Source organism: Oncorhynchus gorbuscha, linkage group LG10 (assembly GCF_021184085.1).
Source record: "Oncorhynchus gorbuscha isolate QuinsamMale2020 ecotype Even-year linkage group LG10, OgorEven_v1.0, whole genome shotgun sequence".
Lineage (NCBI taxonomy): Eukaryota > Metazoa > Chordata > Actinopteri > Salmoniformes > Salmonidae > Oncorhynchus > Oncorhynchus gorbuscha.
Genome location: NC_060182.1, coordinates 40,429,763 through 40,443,849, shown reverse-complemented (window position 1 = coordinate 40,443,849; position 14,087 = coordinate 40,429,763). Strand labels below are relative to the sequence as shown.

Genomic DNA, 14,087 nt, shown 5'->3' with positions numbered 1-14,087 from the left:
TGAGTTTGGGCTCATTACTTCATCAAGGTCAAAAGACAGGCAGGTACAAAATGTGAACTCGGATTGCTGGATTCAGTACACCATAGAACCTGAAATCAACTTACACACTCACTCTGTCACTCTCACACACCGAGGCACTCCCCCATTTTGTAACCTCAATATTCATTAGGACTCTGGAAAGAATTTGCATCCAGACAAATGAATCAGCATGGAAGGGAACATCAGGAAATGTCTGGTTTGGAAGATGTTTATAAAAATGTCATCCATTGAAAAAATATAAATTGAATTCACATGTTCAACTGGATTTAATCTTCTTCATAGGACAACAAGTAAAATCTCCAATCTTTCAGTTAGTTTCCACTGTGAAAACGTAACACACTCATGCCCAATGTCCGCCAGATGCATATGCATTTTGACTTGCCAGATGTCTAGCCCACATTTTCCGTACTTGACACACACGTACATCGCTTTGCAACTCGCTAAAAGCTAGCTAGTTGGAGTCTGTGTGTGTACTTCCGTTTGTACCACCGCACGCTAAAGCCACACGCGGGTTGAAAATATTAAATGCATGCTGTACACATAGCGTACCACAGCCTAGTGTGGCACCCCCAACGTAGCGTTGCGGACTGCTCCATTGACAATGAATGACTTCCTCCGTAACTCCAAAGAGTTTGATGCCTCTGGTGGACATGAGCTGTAACCAACTGTTGCGGCCATAGACTACATGGTTGGCGCATGTGGACTATGCTCTGCTGCCCCTGTCTGGTACTGGGTGGAGTTGCAGTCTCATCTTTTGTGATTCAACCTCCCCTTCTAAGAGGTGGAGAAAGGCATGTTGTTTTTCATGACATGGGTCTGTGTTCCCACAGACTGAGCTAGTCGTCTCTTCAACGGTCATTCCTTCTCTCCTCTGGGTTTGCATGAAATGGCGCCTCGTTCTTTATATAGTGCACTTCCCTATTCAGGCCCTGGTCAAAATTCATTCACTTCATAGGGAATAGGGTGCCATTTGCGATGGGATTCAGGTTTTGAATTTCCACTTAGGTGCAAAAGCCAGGCAGATTGCGCTGAGGTTCGAGCTCAGATCACTGGATTCAAAGTCTGATAGTGAGGCTTGATGACTCCTCCGCTTCGCTTCTACCCCCTCGCCCCCCCCCGCCCACCCCATCGATCGCTCTCCCCCGCTCTCATTCCCCCGGTCTCTCTGACCCCTCTCCCTCCGCTCCGCTTCTACCCCGTCGCCCCCCACCCTCCCCATCGATCGCTCTCCCCGCTCTCATTCCCCCGGTCTCTCTGACCCCTCTCCCTCCGCTCCGCTTCTACCCCCTCGCCCCCGCCCACCCCATCGATCGCTCTCCCCGCTCTCATTCCCCCGGTCTCTCTGACCCCTCTCCCTCCGCTCCGCTTCTACCCCCTCGCCCCCGCCCACCCCATCGATCGCTCTCCCCCCGCTCTCATTCCCCCGGTCTCTCTGACCCCTCTCCCTCCCTCCCTTCTCTCTTCTCTGGGGGATGTAGTGACTGACCCTGGGTTCTAAGCTGACATGTGGAATTGTTTTAAGAAGGTCATACCATGGATCATTTAGGAATTTGATTTAGAATTTTTAGGACCCCTTTAAAATATGAAATATTGAATTTGGACGTTACTACTATATCCCATAGAAACGCATTGAATAAGACATTCAGAAATGGCAAAAAAGACAGTAAAATAACTCATAAGGAATAAGGTTTTGAAGTGTCTGTCCTATATATAGGAGATATAAGAAGGCTCAGGAAATGTGTTTATATATATATATATATATATATATATATATATATATATATATATATATATATACTACCGGACAAAAGTCTACCATCAATTGACTCCAGGGGGGTTTAACCGCGGCATGTATCCTAACGGTTTTTGAGTGTTGAGCCAGTTACAGAAAGGTCAATCGTTGGAAATTCTGTTAACGTGGCACTAAACTCTAATTGCTACTGAACGTCACTCACGATAAGAGCGTCTGCTAAATGACTAAAAATGTAAATGATATTTCTCTTCTTGTCTGTCACACCAGCCAGGTCCTACCAAGATTTGAACTCTGCTCACTGGATACAAAATCCAGAGTACTAACTATTGCACCATAGAACCTGGGAACTTGTGCTTTCTGGCATCATGTGAATCTCTCTGAATCTCTTTGTGCCTCGAATGACTGGCTGAGATGTTGCAACCTAGTATTCCAACACACCTCCTACTGTATAAATGCCTACCACTTGTGGTCCTTCTGTAGCTCAGTTGGTAGAGCATGGCGCTTGTAACGCCAGGGTAGTGGGTTTGATCCCCGGGACCACCCATACATAGAATGTATGCACACATGACTGTAAGTCGCTTTGGATAAAAGCGTCTGCTAAATAGCATATATTATTATTTATTATTATTATTATTATTGTTCTATGGAGCTTTTAGTTTAGTGAATATTACAGCATTTTGTTGTCTTGAAAGTTCATTTCACTGGTACTGCAAAGTTGATCTGACAGAAACGCCAAAGGCAGCTTTTGATAAGCTATGAGACGTCTTCAATGGGCCTAGGGACATTTGATAGGATTGACAGAGATTGGAAGCCCTTAGTGTTTCCAGCAACAGCAGTCTGTTGTCTAACGAACTCTTAATGCCAGGCAGGTGCTTCAATCGACGATATCTGACGGATTTTTGTTGTTTGTTTTATGTGTATGGCTACAGGGGTTTTCACAAGAGCTCGCTATGATAGGCATAGTTATATAAATGTGGGTGTTCTTGCATTAGTGTTGTCAGTGAGAGGAGGGGCAGAGAGCTCAGAGAGCACAGGTACCTTTGGATGTGGATAATGTCCTTGCCTTAGGCTTGTTTTAAAAGGCTCAGCTCAACGGTACCCTTAAACTGTACACTCAGGGCTATTTTAGTGCTTCTAAGACATGGATGCTTTGAAACACATGTAGCACTGGCACTGGCACATAACTAACTGGTCACTTGAGTACTGTTTACATACTGTTTTACCCATTATATATGTATATACTGTATTGTAGTCAACGCCATCCGATTCAACTATTTCTGTACATATACCATTCTATCCTATCTATTCTTCAGATATACTATATATTCTGTCCACATACTGTCCATAATGTCTATACATCCCATCACATATATTTAAATATACTGAACAAAAATATAAACACAGCATGTAAAGTGTTGATCCCATGTTTCATGAGATTAGATTTTTTTAAATCCCAGAAATGTTGCATGGCACAAAAGTTTATTTCGCTCATATTTTATGCACAAACGTGTTTATATCCCAGTTAGTGAGCATTTCTACTTTGCCAAGATAATCCATCCCCCTGACAGGTGTGGAATATAGAGAAGCTGATTAAACAGCATGATAATTACACAGGTGTACCTTGTGCTGGGGACAATAAAAGGCAACTTTAAAATGTGCAGTTTTGTCACACAACACAATGCCACAGATGTTTCAAGTTTTGAGGGAGTGTGTGATTGGTATGTTGACAGCAGGAAAGTCTACCAGCGCTGTTGCCAGGTAACTGAATGTTCATTTCTCTACCTTAAGCTGCCTCCTACGTGGTCTGCGTTCGTCATAACCGCAGACCACGTGTAACCATGCCAATCCAGGGACCTCCACATCCTGGGGAAAAACAAATTCTGATTGGCTGGGCCTGGCCCTCAATTTTTGATACTCCGGACTCTGACATTGCTCGCCCTAATTGTTCTATATTTCTTAATTCCATTCTTTTACTTTTAGATTTGTGTGCATTGTTGTGTATTGTTAGATATTACTGTACTGTTGGAGCTAGGAACACAAGCATTTCACTACACCCTTAATAACATCGGCTAAACATGTGTATGCGACCAATGACATTTGATTAGATTTGATTCATTTTGAACTGTATTGGAGCTCTATTGTGCTTCTGCAAACAGCCAGTAAGGGGCAGACTTACTTAGTCAGTCATCTCTCTGCTAGGCTGGTGCACACCCTGATGACAAATTGCATACTATTGGGACTGAAAACACAGTTCTAAGCATCTTCTGTGTATCATTTCAAGTGATTGTAACCTATAGTCCATGTTACCTCATTTTATAGCAGACATCTTTCTGTGAACAATTATGTTGTGTGTGAATGTGGGTATGTGCTCCTCCCTCCCTCTATATGTGCATGCGTGTGTGTGTGTGTGTGTGTGTGTGTGTGTGTGTGTGTGTGTGTGTGTGTGTGTGTGTGTGTGTGTGTGTGTGTGTGTGTGTGTGTGTGTGTGTGTGTGTGTGTGTGTGTGTGTGTGTGTGTGTGTGTGTGTGTGTGTGTGTGTGTGTGTGTGTGTGTGTGTGTGTGTGTGTGTGTGTGTGTGTGTGTGTGTGTGTGTGTGTGTGTGTGTGTGTGTGTGCGCGCACGCATGCATGTGTGCATGTGTGTGTCCTTTGCATGCCATTTTTGGAACAATTAACTGACTAGGCCCTTAACTGTTGTCCCTTCAAATGGATTAGACCATTAGAGAGGCTAGCGCTAACAGAAGGAGAAAGATGGAGAATGGCAATGAAAGAGGGAGAAGAATAGGAGGGAGAGAGGGAGAAAAAGAGAGAGAAAGAAAGGAGAGACAGAGAGAGGGAGAGGGAGATGGAGAATAACTTTCAAAGACAGAGAAAGAGAGCAGACCAGGAAAAGAGATACGCAACATAAGGGTAAAAAACAGGGAGAAAGAGAAAGAGAGCAGTCCCTCCTGCTCTGCTCCTTGCCAGCCTGTCAGGAGAGCTGCTCCTCCTGCTGTTGTTCCTTGCCTTCTAATCCTCCTGTAAATCTCCTGTAATCGGGATGAGAGCTGAGAGCATGCTGCCTCCCGACTAAATTAGACCAGCAGCTTCAGGCTGCCTGTTGCCTGACTTAGCATTCAGTGTCTATGTAAAGACCTGGAAGGAGGATTGCATGGTGGTGGTGATGCATCGGACAGCCTAGGCTAAGTGGCCAAGCCAAGCAGAGCGAGGCACACCGTGTGAGGAGGGAAGGAGGAGGAGGTTGGAGGGGTCTATAGCTGGAGAAGCACAAGTCTGATGTCACTGGGACTCCTCCAAGATCCCAGAGGAAGAGAGGAACAGAGGAGGAAGAGGGGATGCTAATGCAGTGTTGACCCAGGAAGAGAGAGAGAGGGAGTAAACAGAGGAACAAGAGGAGAATACCCTATTGGATAGAGACTTTTTATGGTGAGACATGGACGTGTCGTGGATGTGGGGTGGTTTTAACTATGTCAAAGGTCATGGTCCCACTAGTCTGTTTGTTGGGGAGTTTATCAGAGGCAACACTGGTTGTGGATTGTTGTTACCTTTATAACCTATTTTCTCCTTCCACAGTTTGTTGTTCAGATAAACAGAACAGAGAACTTAATCAAATCATATTTTTCAGTGGAAGTTTTTGGAGAGTGAGAAAGAGAGAGAGCGAGGAGGGGGGCTTGTAGCGATACTGATCTTCATTCTTCTGAGGGGAACGACAGAACAGCAGAAGAATGAAAGCAAAGGCTTGTGGGATTAGAAGAGGTAGAGTGCTCCCCTCTGTGTTTTAACTAGATCCTACTGAAAGGAAGCTTTTAGACTAATGAGTAGACTAAGACCATGTATATTGTTAAAAGCCAACCGCTGCGGGGTAGGAAACAACAAAATACATCTGGTGTTCAGGGGAAATGAAAAGAGAGAGTAGCTTACAGAACAGACTTATAGCAAATGTGTGCTCAGCGATGGTCTTAAAACCTCTTAAGGATCTGACAATTCTTTCAATTTTTGCCTAAAATGACATACCCAAATCTAACTGCCTGTAACTCAGGACCTGAAGCAAGGATATGCATATTCTTGGTACCATTTGAAAGGAAACACTTTGCAGTTTGTGAAAATGTGAAAGGAATGTAGGAGAATATTACACAATAGATCTGGTAAAAGATAATACAAAGGAAAAAATATTATTTTGTATTTCTTTGTACCATCATCTTTGAAATGCAAGAGAAAGGCCATCGTGTTATTCCAGCCCATCTGCAATTTAGATTTTGGCCACTAGATGTTAGCAGTGTATGTGCAAAGTTTTAGACTGATCAAATGAACAATTGCATTTATGTTCAAAATTTGTATCAAGACTGCCCAACCTCATGCTAATTGCATTAGCCTACGTTAGCTCAACGTCAGGGGACTCACCGATCCTGAAGAAGTTAAAACCCCCAAGGATTTATTTAAACGGAACTGATCTGATATCTATGTCCACTGATCTCAGTATAAGATCAAGCACCAAGTCTCCCAGTAGGGTGTCCTGATATCTAGGCCTCAAGCCAGTTACCAAACATTATCTTCTCAATGGCGGTTCTAGCTTGTATGGCTCCCTGGACGAATCCCACAACAAACAAGAAGGGGGGCCCCACAACAAACAAGAAGGGGGGCCCCACAACAAACAAGAAGGGGGGCCCCACAACAAACAAGAAGAAGCACCATTCTGCACTAACTGTCATTCTTATTCAGATATTTGGAAAAACACAAATAAATAATCATAACATTTACAACTATATAAATATAAAAATATAGACAAAAATACGACTCGTGACTATCAAAAATAAGTAACAAAGGCAAATAGAACAAATTGAAATGTATAAATAGAAATGTAAAAATAATGACATTATTACACTATTAGTGCTAACAAAAAACACACAAATAAAACTACATTCCACAAATCCTATATCACACAAATACACAAATAGAATAACACACTTAGAAAGAAGAGAACCAGATTATTACACTACTGCACTTCAAACAAGAAACACACAAACTCAATTCCACAACTAATTGCATTACTAATTGCATTAGTACGGTACAAAGTTAGAGGTGCTCTGTTTGATAGATTCCCCACGCTCCCCCTACCTCGGGCTTCCAGTGGGGAGACCTGAGGTCAACCTACCCCCACCCCCCTCCCCATCTGGTACTTCTGAGTGAGATACCTACCCAGGCCCACTCCGACAAGGTTAATTGACCCACAGTTCCACACGGTGACATGATACCATTGACGTGACATGCAAATGAGCAATAGAAAACCGATTGCGCAAATGTCACCATTCAGAATATATTTGTATATTGTTTTTCATTTTGCATTTATGCATTTATTTCTGTTTTATTTTTATTTATGTGCGGGCGGGCGGGCGCCCCATGCCGCCCAGGCGGCTGCCCATGTCGCCCCGGCAAGATGCCGCCCCAGGCGGCTGCCCATGTCGCCCCGGCAAGATGCCGCCCCAGGCGGCTGCCCATGCCGCCCCGGCAAGATGCCGCCCCAGGCGGCTGCCCATGCCGCCCCGGCAAGATGCCGCCCCAGGCGGCTGCCCATGCCCCCCGGCAAGATGCCGCCCCAGGCGGCTGATGCCGCCCCGGCAAGATGCGCCCCCGCGGCTGCCCATGCCGCCCGGCAAGATGCCGCCCCAGGCGGCTGCCCATGCCGCCCCGGCAAGATGCCGCCCCAGGCGGCTGCCCATGTCGCCTGTGCCCAAATCCGCCGCTGCTGTCAGGTTGCACAGTGCAGGAGGACAAGAGGGCCGACAATTTCTGACTGCCGTAATGGCTCAGATTACATCACCTCCTGTCAGTCACACCTGGCGTGGTGGGGCTAGGTCCTCCTCAGGTTCTCCTCAGCCTGATTCACACCATAGGAACTAAGTGAGCCAGCCCTAGTCGAGCTGTACTGGCCTGGATACATATCCTCCATAGTTGATGGAACCGTGCTGAGAAGGTCAATGTGAAAAAGAAAATATCTGAACAAACGCAATTCAGATGAATCAGGCATTAAGGCTCACTTCAGGTTGGGGATTAGTTGAGGCTCATCCACTTTAGAACCTCACATGGACTTGAACCAATCAATGGACCTGTCCATACACTCACACCATGCTGTCAATGGAAAACGTAGGAGTTACGACTGTGCTGTCTCAGAGAACCTTAAAAGGATGCTAGGGAGCAAGCTATTTAACGGATCAAGATTGATTGAAAGATATGGACGTGAGAGGGTCAACTACAGTATGTAGGCTAATGATTAGAAAATGTTTTGTTGTCACATTGGTCATTGATTGTAAGGTAAATACAGCCTTAATGGCTATTCTTCTACAATATATGCCTGCAGACGCCAGCTAGATTATTTATTTGAGTTGTTGTACTGTGAATCAGAGAGGTTTGAGAGACGCTGTATGAGCAGTTGAACAACACTCTGATCCAAAACAGATGATATGTTGGGGAGCGGGAAGACAAGCGTACTATAATATGAACAGGACTTTTGCTTCATCACATAATTGAGTGAGCCAGTTGTTTCACAATATGTAACTGAATTAGAGGTCTCTGTGTGATGCTCGAGTGTGACAGTGATATTGTGTGTGTGTGTGTGTGTGTGTGTGTGTGTGTGTGTGTGTGTGTGTGTGTGTGTGTGTGTGTGTGTGTGTGTGTGTGTGTGTGTGTGTGTGTGTGTGTGTGTGTGTGTGTGTGTGTGTGCGTGCGTGCGTGCGTGCGTGCGTGTGTGTGTGTGCTTGTCTGTGACCCTCCAGACAGTCATATTGTTTGTCTGTCCATTCCTCCAGAGATCCTCCAGGATGCGGTCATTATCAGCAGGGCAGAGGCAGGGTCCTTTCCACCTCCACAGGTTCTGATCTCATCCTTCTGGGGGCCGAGGAGGCCTCTTGATTGGGTGTGATCCCCTCGTCTTGGGGCTCCTGGAGTTCTAGCGATGGCTCATGCACTAAATGACCCGCAGCTGGGCGCCGGCCCCTCCGAGGACTCGGAACTCTCTCAGAATGAGTCTGAAACGGCCAGCTTGGTGTCTGAGGACTCCATCATGCCAGACTATGAGATGAGGCGGGGTGGAGGAGGCACCACCTCTACACTGTACGAGGCCTGTAACAGGAACGAGGCGCAAACCCTACAGAGGGTCCTGGAGAGGGGGGTTACTAAGGAAGAAGTCATGGAGCTGGACATCAACGGCAGGGTAAGGCTGCACAAACAAACAGAAACACACACACACCTTACTCGCCCACACGATCAATAGTAACATAAGAAGTGTAATAGAGAAGTTTAATACTTCTCTCTGGTGTTCCTCGCACTACCCACCACTATCATCGAAACCATATTGGCCCCAGATATTGTAAATTAGAGCAGAGTTTCTCAACCTTTGGTCCTTGGGTCTCTGGCATGATGTGGACCGGTCCCTGAGAGGGTTAGCTGACACTAAGTCAGTTACTCGAGTGTTGGTTTTAATGTAAGCGGTCCCACAAGGAGGATGAGCAAAAGTATGCCGGTTGCTGGTGCATGAAAGCATACACCTAGTTAATGACCACATGTCTTTGTTTCTGCTTTGTCCCCATGTCAGAATGGCCTGATGTTGGCTGTCTCCAGAGGCTACGTGGACATGGTCTACGGTCTACACACGTGTCCACTGATAGACATCAACCACCAGGACAACGAAGGCAACACGGCAGTGATGATCGCTGCCCAGGCCGGTAAGCACCGCGATATTATGATGGCTAGCTTGGGTGAGCAAGAGGTGGCATTATTATGTCATATCATTTCAACCTCTAACATGGCCTATGATTGGGTGGTCAAAAGTACTGCAATCAGGGAAGTATCTGGAAAATAAATCCCTTTACCGTTGTCGCAGTGCATTCTGCTGAAGCATAAATGTGGGTTGTACTGGAAATGTTTGTTAAAAGTGTATAATAACATACAAGATTAAGTAAATCTGTGGAGTATCAAGATCCCCGGTATTCTGGAGTATATTTTCTATGTGGTTGTACTGTAACAACAACGTTCCTAATAACCCCCCCCCCCCCCCCCCCAGGCTACATATCCATCCTCAACTTCATCCTGAACTACTACCCTAAGGTAGACCTGGAGGTGAGGGACATCAGAGGCTTCACTGCCCTCATCAAGGCTGCCATACAAGGTAGGGAGGACTGTGTGTCTTCCCTCATAATGGCCGGTAAGTGGCTGAAGTCAGTCAAATCAAGAATCGGAGTTCTTTGAGTTCAGGGTGGGGAAGTCTTCTAAGGGCTATTTTCGTGGGTTTTCCTTTTCCAAGTGGCATAAATCCTCACTCTCCGCACTGGCAATTTGCGAACATATCTTTTGTCTTGTTCTCGAAACAGTAAGTGCACAGGTACTAGGGTGAAATGGGTTGTCAATTTGTCAACGTAGAAACAGAATGACTTTTATTCATTATGTTTCTATGGTTATCGTGAAGAAAGAAAAAGAAAGGGCCTGGTCAGAAGTAGTGCACTATATAGGGAATAGGGTGCCATTTCAGACACAGACCAAGTGTATGGTTATGACAGATTTTGATGACGCAGACCTAGCTGAGTTAAGGGACAAATCTAAGGATTTCTAAGGATTTTCCTTTCGGATCTTCTCATCTGATCTGGGACTAGCAGTTTTGGGTTACAGGCTGGATTAGCTAGCCCTGTGTGGATTTACCAGGACTGATATAGGCGCGACTCTGGAAATATTCCACTCAGTCACACCTGTTACACGTTTATAAGCCAAAGACAGGTCAAAATGATGTTTACCCTATTTACGTAGTGTTCTCCATAAGGAGCGACGGGTTGGGAGTATTCCTGTGTTAATGTATTACACCGACATGCCTTATAATGTGTTGAATGAATGGTTGAGGACAAGCCTCTGAAAATAGACACTGCTAATAATGACTCCAATGACACATCTAGGAGCTAATTAACCAATTAACCCTAATGGAAACCTTAGGTTCTCCTGCCTCAAAACTGTAGATGCATTCATTTATTCAAGGCCATCGGCATGCTGTCTTGTAATTAGTCAAGGCATACAAATGGTGACAAATTTCATAGTGTGTTTTTAAAAAATCTCCTGTTCTGTATCTCCCTGCACCATTTTGTGTTCCCTTAACGGCCACTTGGTGGGGCAATTATGCTGACTTTGAATACAAGTTACCTTCTGAAAATCTGATCATGCCCAGTTTCCCTCAAGGTTTTATGCATCTGTTCTCTCTCTCTCTCTCTCTCTCTCTCTCTCTCTCTCTCTCTCTCTCTCTCTCTCTCTCTCTCTCTCTCTCTCTCTCTCTCTCTCTCTCTCTCTCTCTCTCTCTCCCTCTCCATTCCCCTCCTCCCTGTTTCTCCCTGACCACTTACCAGGTGCTGATATTAACGTAGTGGACGATGTCAAAGGGAAAAGCATAACAGACTGGGCCCTGAAGACAAGTCGCTTCGAGGTCCTGCAGCGTCTCCGTCGACTCCAGGCGTGTCCCATCGCCGAACAGTTCTGCGATAGCTACGTGATGGAGTGGCCCGAGCTGAAGGAGCTGGTGGCTAAAGGTTTGAGAGACGAGAACCTGAAGGGTTGCTGGTTCAAATCCCTGCTCCAACTGGGAAAAATATATCGGGGAGGGATGCAAGCCTAAATAGGCTACATCACCTGATGTTGTGCCTTTGAGCATAACACTGCTTCAGGGGTGCTGCTGCATTGCAGCGGACACATGTGTGGAGGCTGTGTGTGTGTCTTGGGTGGGTAGGTATAAAGGAAAAAGACGCATTTCAGTGTCTCTGTACTAATGGGATGAAAGTGTCTGCTAAATGGCATGTATTCTTATATTGACAATAAAGTAATCTTCTTCTGTCTCCTATCTTCTAAAGCCATGGCCCCCAAGAACCTGACCCAGCGTCTGAAGGACAGCTTGACCTTCAGCATCCCCAACGACCCTCAAGACAATGGGGTGTTGGACCACATGGTGAGGATGACAACGTCCATCCACAGTCCACTAGTCTCCATGGGCTGCCGGCCACTCTGCCCCACCAGCCCCCCCGAGGTCGGGAAGCGGCGGCTGGCTGTGCCGGAGCTGATGGAAAAGCACAGCAGCAAGGAACTGGAGGAGAGCTCCGTGTGTCATAGTAACGGTGTGAAGTGTTCCTTCACGCCGGCGCCGGCGTCGTCCTCCCTCTTGCTTGCCAACTGCTGCTCAGACACGAAGCGAAGGGGCAGTGTCGTCTCAACGGCTGCAAACGGCGTCCAGAACTTCCTCCCCCATTCCTTGGCGAATCGGAACAGTGTCTTCCCGTACGGCTGCATCCCCACGATCACCTTCACTAAGTCTGCGGAAAAAACACCCAAGAAGGCGAAGAAGACGAAGAGGCACAAGGGCCACCTGGAGCCTCCAGTCTGGAAGTACAAATCGGATAAGCAGGAGAAGAAAAAGGAAAAGGAGAAGTTGGAGGAAGAGAAGGAAGTTCAAGAGAAGGCACTTAAGAAATCTAAAATGAAGGCAGCCAAGGCGGCTGCCAAGGCCAAGGAGCCCGCCAAGGCAAGTTAAACTGCCAGCTGTCTTTTTGTAAACTGCCACAGAGTGAGGGCACAGAACCCCAAGAGAATAGAACGGCCTCCGTGCTGCCATCTCTTACTAAGTCCAATCTGTGATGATGTCATATAAGAGGGACGGGGGGACAGCTCCCCTGTGGTGGCCCCATTCCGGGACCATCATAGAAGCCCAGTTTCAGCCCTGCAGTGGTGTCTTCAATAACATGGTTGGAAACTAGCATCTGAGCCAGACTAAGACTAATGGATGGACTGTTGTTTTTCCTCTTGATTGGGATACGCTGTAAGGACTTCCTGAAATGGCCTGAACATTCCTAGACTTTACTAGTCATGTATCTATCAAGAGGAATATGCTTTTTATATGTTAACTTATTTTGTCGTTTCATTTTTGGGGAGTCAGTCGTTAGAAAGATCAGTAGAGTGTGTTTGGGCTTCCGCTTTCTTAACATACAGCATGTCTGAAACAACTAACTATTATCGAAACTGTGAAGGAACCAGAGCCATAGCAAAGAAATGTCAAATGTCTATCTGCTCCCATGCCTCAACCGATCCGTCAGGTTCCTGTGCCCCTGCTGACCCGACAGGTTTCCGTGCCTCAGCTGGCGTGACAGGTTCTCGTGCATCAACAGGGGTGACCTGTCCGCTCCTGATCCCCGGGTTCCTTCCCCTTTTGACGGTGTCCTGCGGCTAGAGCCGTGCGTCGGGGAGGGGGTACTGTCACGTATACTCCCTCTCCGGCCTCTAGATCATCAGACTGCTGATTATCCAGCACACCTGTCACCGTCGTCTCGCGCACCTGCGCCTCATGACACTCACCTGGACTCCATCACCTCCTTGATTATCTTCCCTTTATCCGTCACTTCCCTTGGCTCTTTCCTCGGGTGTTGTTGACTCTGTTTTCATGTCGGCGTTGTTTGTGCTCCATGTTATTTGTTTATTAAAACACTCACTCTCTGAACTTGCTTCCTGACTCTCAGCACACTCGTTACACCGGGCTCGTTAAATCTGGGACAACCTCACTTTGATGAGGCTCAGGTTCTTAGATAAGCCAGACACTGAGGGACTTTATTATTACGTGGCACAAACTTACTCAGAAGTCTTAGCTATGTTAACAGATGCACTGTAGGTACAGTGCAACTGTTTTAAAGGTAAACTCAGGCGAAGTGACGTTGCCACGAGCAGCACCGCGGATATTGAGACCAGTCTGTAGAGCAAACGAGACAAAATTGGGAAAACTAACTAAACAAACAGACAAAATGTTTTTTTTTTTGGGGTAAGATCAAAACTAATGCCAGAATTGCAAAATTGACCAAAAACCCCTCATCAACTTTCATTCCAGTAGATCAACATATGCAGTGAACCCAGAGAAACTTTCTCACACTATCTCTGGAGTATTTAGTTTCAGTTCCCTTTTACAGTTGGGGAACTAGTCAATATAAAGTCAACATTGAAACAAGAGTCTTATGGAGGTCAGAGAGAGGCCAGATTAGAACCCGTGACTAAAGACAGAGAGTGCGTCGCAAATGGTACCCAATTCCCTACATAGTGCACAGAAAGTTCATATATATTTCCAGAACTGCTAAAACCTTTCTTGGAAAGGAAGTTCTAGCGTCAGTCTTATGCTCCCACCCCTCGTCTCCACAGCAAATCAAGTGGTTCGACTGCAGTTTAGTCGTTTCTGTAATTCGATTAAACCTTTCAAATGATTATTTCTCATCTGTTATAATGTGTCCTTGTAGACCATT

The 14,087-nt window shown here is 46.0% G+C and overlaps 1 protein-coding gene across 2 annotated transcripts; it reads left to right on the top strand.

Moving 5' to 3' along the window:
• Nucleotides 1-4,925: 4,925 nt before the first annotated feature.
• LOC124045160 (photoreceptor ankyrin repeat protein-like) lies at nt 4,926-13,294 on the top strand. Of its 2 annotated transcripts, none has more exons than XM_046364404.1 (6): nt 4,926-5,217; nt 8,595-8,998; nt 9,380-9,509; nt 9,848-9,988; nt 11,169-11,348; nt 11,667-13,294. In XM_046364404.1, exons 2-6 carry the CDS (start codon nt 8,741-8,743, stop codon nt 12,338-12,340), a joined length of 1,383 nt encoding a protein of 460 aa, XP_046220360.1. In that variant the 5' UTR covers nt 4,926-5,217; nt 8,595-8,740; the 3' UTR covers nt 12,341-13,294. The 2 variants fall into 2 exon arrangements, with proteins under 2 accessions (XP_046220360.1, XP_046220361.1); XM_046364405.1 differs by lacking the exon at nt 4,926-5,217 and adding an exon at nt 5,293-5,547.
• Nucleotides 13,295-14,087: the final 793 nt, after the last annotated feature.